This window comes from Egretta garzetta, unplaced genomic scaffold, assembly GCF_000687185.1.
Source record: "Egretta garzetta isolate BGI_Z169 unplaced genomic scaffold, ASM68718v1 scaffold200, whole genome shotgun sequence".
Lineage (NCBI taxonomy): Eukaryota > Metazoa > Chordata > Aves > Pelecaniformes > Ardeidae > Egretta > Egretta garzetta.
In genome coordinates, this window is record NW_009258379.1 from 627,622 (window position 1) to 635,347 (window position 7,726).

General features: G+C 40.7%; 1 protein-coding gene across 1 annotated transcript in view; it reads left to right on the plus strand.

Annotated features, from left to right (window-relative positions):
• The window catches only part of PPP4R3B (protein phosphatase 4 regulatory subunit 3B), a gene marked incomplete at its 5' end in the record, with an annotated part of 33,269 nt that overhangs the window by 18,872 nt on the left and 6,671 nt on the right, over positions 1-7,726 (plus strand). Inside the window, 5 exons of the mRNA XM_035896305.1 lie at positions 1,330-1,407; positions 2,198-2,314; positions 3,564-3,680; positions 4,115-4,246; positions 4,735-4,837. Of these exons, the coding sequence (XP_035752198.1) occupies positions 1,330-1,407; positions 2,198-2,314; positions 3,564-3,680; positions 4,115-4,246; positions 4,735-4,837 (547 nt within the window). The remainder of the gene's footprint in view (positions 1-1,329; positions 1,408-2,197; positions 2,315-3,563; positions 3,681-4,114; positions 4,247-4,734; positions 4,838-7,726) is intronic.

Consider the following 7,726-nt stretch of genomic DNA (forward strand, 5'->3'; position numbering starts at 1 on the left):
CATTCCTGTAACTGTGAAAATTCTGTATTATGTTAGCCTAATAAAGCACTTAGATTTTAGCGACAGCACACAGAATAATAGAGAAGTAAGCACCCTCTACGTTATGCCATGTAATGTTTGTATATATTTATTGGAATGCTGCTATTCCGTTCGTGTTCGTTCAGTGCACAAGTAAAGTTTATAGAATTGAATGGGTACAGTGATGCATAATTTTGTGATGCTTGTAGCGTAATGTTACTGTTCGCTTTAAGATTTATAGTGTGTTTAAAAGGAAACAGAGACATTTGGTTTGAGAGAATGCCAACGCTATGTTCCATGGGAAGGAGTGCAGAGAAATCAATGCACAGATTGGGCAGAGAGTGCCCAAGGGGTTGAGAGGAGATGATGATGATGATCACCCTGGTTTTCTTTTGTGCCTCTTGAGTATTAAGCAATGGTGTAACTGAAATGCTTAACAAGAAGTGAAATGTTGTCCTATATATGCTTAAATATCTCGTGGTAGTGGAAGATCTGAATATGAAAAGCATATAATACACAAAAAAAAGTTTCCCGGATTGGAAAAGCTGAACTTCTGCAAGGGGGGGAGCTTGTTTGATTGAGGGCAAGGCTAACGGGGAGCTGGCTGCAGCAAACTCGTGATGCCTTAATCCAGTCACCCGCGCATAGGCGGGCTGGAAAAACCTTCGCAGTGCTGCAGATCCGAAGGAGGATAACTGATACACGGGTGATGGTAACCGCGTAGTGCGAGCAGCGCAGATGCAGCATGGTAAAAATTGTGATCTCGATTGGCAGTTTCTGGCGTAGAAGCGTACAGGCTGCCTCCCCGGCAGGTTACCCACACGGGGCTGGGGGGGAGCCCGGCACAAAGACCCTCGCTTTCTGTCATTCTGATGCACAGGGGGGTGAGGCAATGATCCAGCCAGCGTGTGGGGCAGGGCAGAGCTGTAAACTACAGGCGTGGCGAGCGAAGGAAGGGAGATGTCCTGGGTTAGTAATCCTCACCTGTGCTCAGCTTAACGTATGGTTCTGGTCTCCTGGACCTGCTTCCGCTGCACAGAATGAGACCTGAAACGCCACACTAGAAGTGATCCTCCTGAATGCGTACTCTTGCATTTCCCTTGCTGGTGATAAAATAATGTAGGTGTGGAGGGGAAATAAACCACGCGCTCATCTACCAGATCTACTAACACGTGGGGGTTTTGTTTGTAATTAAGCATCGCAGTTAAGTTTAAATTGAGTTTGACTTTGAGTGCGGGATCCAATAAAGATCCATGTTTTAACTTTTAAGGTGCATCGTGTAAGTCATATTCTTCTTATGTGTTAACGCAGGAAGACGAGAAATTTTTGTCCGAAGTTTTTGCACAATTAACAGATGAAGCTACGGATGATGACAAACGATGTGAACTGGTAAGTCAGTGGTCTGGGTAGTTTTTTGAATGCTTTAAACTTGAAAGATTAAGTCGAGATCTTGAAAGTGTTCTGCAGTCATTCAGGTCTTTCGGTAACCCTAGAATAACTTCCAGTGTAGCTCAGTCTTCGTTTATGTATGCACTACAAAAATATTTCTTGCAAGGTAAACTCTGATTTATTTGTTCTAAATAATTATTTTATTGTTGAGAAAGTACTAGTGCTCAGCTGACATCCTAGACTCAGAGGTACGCTTTCTTCCAAGTACTTCTCAACACACCCCATCGCTTATATTTGTCATGTAAACACTGCTTTTTTCACTCTACTTCACTTACTTAGAAAGGTCTTTAAGTCCTGTGACTGAGGATTACCAGTAGTCCCTTAATATATATTATTACAGATATTATTTATCCTTGAATACATTTATCAGCTTAAATTGCCTTGTTAAAATCTTGCTTTTAGCAAGGGAAACATCGCTGTTCTTTCAAACAAAAGGCACACACCGGGCAGGAGTGTAAATCTTTCACGTGCTAGATGTGATAACATAGCCACGAGGTGCCTGTGTCTCTTTCTGAGGTAAATTTCAGCCTCTTAAATTTGTTTGGTTTTACTTTCTTTTGCTTTCCTTTGTTGATGTTGTTGGAGGAGAAAGGACTAGACTAATACCATTTTCTAGGAAGGCCTGTACCAGCCAGTACGCAAACTCTGACACAAATTGTAACAGTTTCCTACTTTCAGAGAGTTCTCTGGATCAAACACGCCTGAAGTTATTTTGTCCTATACGATACAGGTTAACTTCTTCAAGGAATTCTGCGCGTTTTCTCAGACGTTACAACCTCAGAACAGAGATGCATTTTTCAAAACTTTGGCAAAGTTGGGAATTCTTCCAGCTCTTGAAATTGTAATGGTAAGTGAAAATTAACGCTGATTTTAATGAAAGAAAAAAAAAAAACCAACCCCACAGCCATTAACCTCCTCAGATCTGCTAAGCACCTTTGTGTAAGTTTGGGTGGCTTTGTTCTGCTGAAAGTCGAAGCTTACTGTAACGTTCAGGATTCAAAAGGTGCCCCCAGTTTGCTGAAGTAGCCAAACTTTATTGCTGTTACTGGTTTTACTTCTTTTTACATGATGGAGAAGTCTGTGGTAAATGCAGTCCTTTTGACAGCAGAGTGTAAAAATTGAAAGGTATTCTTTTTCATGTGACAGCTTGATTTTTTTTTTTTCTATTGTTGGAACAGTGCCAAATAAGTATTTTTAGATAATCTTGAACTGTTAGCTTGTTGCTATCCAAAAGATCATGTAATCCTGCCTTTTCAGAGGTATAAAGCAGATTAATCTATCTTAACCAGCAATGTGAAAACACAATATTTTTTTTTTTCACTCCTTTGGTTGAAGCAGCTGTTGCTGCCTGACCATTGCGATCCGTACGTCAGTGCTGCTGTTATGCAGACACTTGGAATTCAGGGGGGTTTTATATTCTAGGATAAAAACCTGTGAATTTACCAAAGCGGTGTCCCTGCTCCTGCGGGGGGGTTGGACTAGATGACCTCTAGGGGTCCCTTCCAACCCAAAACATTCTATGATTCTATGATACACCAACTGTTAGTAAAACATAAAAGTCACGTAGATGTTTGGTGATCAGATGAACCCCAATCTTACTGTTCTTTTCCAGGGCTAGACCAGTCCAGCTGTTTCCTGTTACGTTAATGTTTTAGGCTTAGAAACTGTACAGTTATCAGAGAAAATTGCACACTGTAAGGGAAAATTACCAATTCTTGTTGACTATAAATGAGTACAGAAACTTTTTTTACAAATTGATTTGTACACTTGGTCCTTTTGTATGAAATCAATAAACTGTGGGTAACAGGGACAGCATATTAGCGTCTTAGATATTCCGGCAAAAAGCATGATATAAACGTTTACTGCCTAAATTAGGGCTATCAAATTCACAGAAATCCTTGCATTCTTGCTAAAGGAGGTAAATAGCGGGGAAAAGATTTTGCTGTTTGGTGGGGTTTTTTTCTGTAACTGTATTGCTGTGTCTTTCACAGAAACTTTTGTAATAAAATGTTCTCAAAACTTGTAACTCCATATTCTTTGCAGCTTTACTCGATAATAAAAACAAATGTGATGAACTGATCTCTTCTTTTTAATAGGGAATGGATGATCTGCAAGTTAGATCTGCTGCTACAGATATATTTTCTTATCTAGTAGAATTTAGTCCATCCATGGTCCGAGAATTTGTAATGCAAGAGGCCCAGCAGAGTGATGATGTAAGCAAAAGTGTTTGGGAGTTTGTTGAATGTACTAGTTTTAGAGCAAACGGGAAGAAAAGCCAGCAAAACAAACCTCTCCAGAATTTGGGATGCAGTTAGCCCTAAAATGTAGATACTAGAAACATAGGAAAAAGTGGATGGAAGATACAAAAATTTCTGAGCATGTTGGTGTTGGGTGTGTTTCCAGGAACAAGACTGTGGGTCTGCCGAACAGTGAATTTAGGTGAGGAGGGTTGTGCTTGGCAGAACTCCGGGGTCTAAATGCAGCGCTCACTTGTTCTGTTCCACTTAAATTTACAAAAAAAATAAAAAGGGGGGGGGACGGGACGGACGGACACGGGGCCTAATATGGAAACTAGGGAAATCACTCTGCTACTGAAACTGTGTCTAATTACTTTGTGGTGTGTTTGTTTGTCTGGGTTTTTTTGCAGGATATCCTCCTCATCAATGTGGTCATTGAGCAGATGATCTGCGATACTGACCCCGAACTTGGGGGAGCTGTTCAGTTAATGGGGCTCTTGCGTACTCTGATAGATCCAGAGAATATGTTGGCCACAGCTAATGTAAGAAAATACAAAGGGGTAAAGACGCTTTACTGTCTCAGCAAAATTAAAAGCCTGGTATTTATTGCTGTTATTGTGGTCAGAGGATTAAAAAAAATTATATTTTTATTCTTTTTTGATGGTGGTGTGGATAGTTGATACTGAATTTAAACAAGCTTAAAAAATAGGCTAAAATTTCCATTAACTTCTGGTAGTAAAAGGTGTGTGTGGCATTGGGCAAGCGTGTGTTAAACTAAGCAGTCCTGTGCTTCAGTGCAGTGGCATGTGTGGGCCCGTGGGGGTTTTGGTGATGGCTAGGTTGGTCCGATGGGTCTCGGATCTCTTCCCAAAATAAAGAAGTATCTCTTACCTGAGTGAAGATAATGTTGCGGGACCAACCAAAAAGAGTTGATGGAATTATTTGTAGGCTGTCTCTTATGTTGCTGCTCTTTCTTATTTAAAAGGGAGTATACAAATGCGAGTGCCTAATGCAGCTGTATTTCTTTTAGAAAACAGAAAAAAGTGAATTTCTTAATTTCTTCTACAACCATTGTATGCACGTTCTTACTGCACCGCTTCTGGCGAATACATCAGAAGATAAATGTGAAAAAGGTAATGTTACTTCCCCCGCCCCCTGCAGACACTTGGAATTCAGGGGGGTTTTATATTCTAGGATAAAAACCTGTGAATTTACCAAAGCGGTGTCCCTGCTCCTGCGGGGGGGTTGGACTAGATGACCTCTAGGGGTCCCTTCCAACCCAAAACATTCTATGATTCTATGATACACCAACTGTTAGTAAAACATAAAAGTCACGTAGATGTTTGGTGATCAGATGAACCCCAATCTTACTGTTCTTTTCCAGGGCTAGACCAGTCCAGCTGTTTCCTGTTACGTTAATGTTTTAGGCTTAGAAACTGTACAGTTATCAGAGAAAATTGCACACTGTAAGGGAAAATTACCAATTCTTGTTGACTATAAATGAGTACAGAAACTTTTTTTACAAATTGATTTGTACACTTGGTCCTTTTGTATGAAATCAATAAACTGTGGGTAACAGGGACAGCATATTAGCGTCTTAGATATTCCGGCAAAAAGCATGATATAAACGTTTACTGCCTAAATTAGGGCTATCAAATTCACAGAAATCCTTGCATTCTTGCTAAAGGAGGTAAATAGCGGGGAAAAGATTTTGCTGTTTGGTGGGGTTTTTTTCTGTAACTGTATTGCTGTGTCTTTCACAGAAACTTTTGTAATAAAATGTTCTCAAAACTTGTAACTCCATATTCTTTGCAGCTTTACTCGATAATAAAAACAAATGTGATGAACTGATCTCTTCTTTTTAATAGGGAATGGATGATCTGCAAGTTAGATCTGCTGCTACAGATATATTTTCTTATCTAGTAGAATTTAGTCCATCCATGGTCCGAGAATTTGTAATGCAAGAGGCCCAGCAGAGTGATGATGTAAGCAAAAGTGTTTGGGAGTTTGTTGAATGTACTAGTTTTAGAGCAAACGGGAAGAAAAGCCAGCAAAACAAACCTCTCCAGAATTTGGGATGCAGTTAGCCCTAAAATGTAGATACTAGAAACATAGGAAAAAGTGGATGGAAGATACAAAAATTTCTGAGCATGTTGGTGTTGGGTGTGTTTCCAGGAACAAGACTGTGGGTCTGCCGAACAGTGAATTTAGGTGAGGAGGGTTGTGCTTGGCAGAACTCCGGGGTCTAAATGCAGCGCTCACTTGTTCTGTTCCACTTAAATTTACAAAAAAAATAAAAAGGGGGGGGGACGGGACGGACGGACACGGGGCCTAATATGGAAACTAGGGAAATCACTCTGCTACTGAAACTGTGTCTAATTACTTTGTGGTGTGTTTGTTTGTCTGGGTTTTTTTGCAGGATATCCTCCTCATCAATGTGGTCATTGAGCAGATGATCTGCGATACTGACCCCGAACTTGGGGGAGCTGTTCAGTTAATGGGGCTCTTGCGTACTCTGATAGATCCAGAGAATATGTTGGCCACAGCTAATGTAAGAAAATACAAAGGGGTAAAGACGCTTTACTGTCTCAGCAAAATTAAAAGCCTGGTATTTATTGCTGTTATTGTGGTCAGAGGATTAAAAAAAATTATATTTTTATTCTTTTTTGATGGTGGTGTGGATAGTTGATACTGAATTTAAACAAGCTTAAAAAATAGGCTAAAATTTCCATTAACTTTTGGTAGTAAAAGGTGTGTGTGGCATTGGGCAAGCGTGTGTTAAACTAAGCAGTCCTGTGCTTCAGTGCAGTGGCATGTGTGGGCCCGTGGGGGTTTTGGTGATGGCTAGGTTGGTCCGATGGGTCTCGGATCTCTTCCCAAAATAAAGAAGTATCTCTTACCTGAGTGAAGATAATGTTGCGGGACCAACCAAAAAGAGTTGATGGAATTATTTGTAGGCTGTCTCTTATGTTGCTGCTCTTTCTTATTTAAAAGGGAGTATACAAATGCGAGTGCCTAATGCAGCTGTATTTCTTTTAGAAAACAGAAAAAAGTGAATTTCTTAATTTCTTCTACAACCATTGTATGCACGTTCTTACTGCACCGCTTCTGGCGAATACATCAGAAGATAAATGTGAAAAAGGTAATGTTACTTCCCCCGCCCCCTTGCTTTAAATCTTGTCCTGTTTCCAGGTGACTTGCAGTCCTGGTAACGGCGATTGGCCTGCGACGCAAGTGGGGAACGCGCTTGCTGAAAACTCCTGTTCCCTCAGGGGCAGGGTTCTGTGGGCAGAAATGCTCATAGCCCCGTACCGCAGCGTTGAACGGCAACGCGCCCGCGCGCTGTGCTTTGTAAAGTAGGGATCCGCTTGATGCTCGTTGCGTTCTAGTTGTATTAGTATGATTTCAAAGAGTATTTGCTGTGAAGCAGAGAGTGTCTTCAGTTCATAGGTGTTTTCTGCTAAAAGTTTACGAAAAAGTTGATAAAAATGTCAGTGGTTACAGGATTCCAGGCATGGCGTGTGCTCAGGTGATGAACTCCGAAGACTGGCTGTAGCGTAGAAATGCTGTAAGAAATCTGTTCAAAGAAATACAACCCGGAGCTTCTCTATATTGGGGGTTTTTTTATTTTTCCTGGTAACAGTAAATGAACTGGAAACACGGGCTTGGCGCACGCCAATAACACGCGCTGGTTTCTCTCGTGCTTTACAAACAGAAATTTAACATCGTCACAGCCTCCCGGGTCACTTTTTTCTGAGTCTTTCAAGAGGGTGAATCAAACCAGTGCGCACTCGGTAAAAATGTTTCTTTCATCTTGCCATCTTCACGTATGAAGTGTTAAGTCAAAGAATGAATGTTTCATGCGTTTTATACGAAAATAAAACTTGCAGAATCTCTGTAGTACTTGTGATATTATTTGAAAAATTGAGAATAGGCACTTCCTTTTAGTCTAGCTAGGAATAATATTCCAAAGTATTAGGTTACATGGTTTTGCCTAGTTGAACTTGAAGCGCTGCGATGTA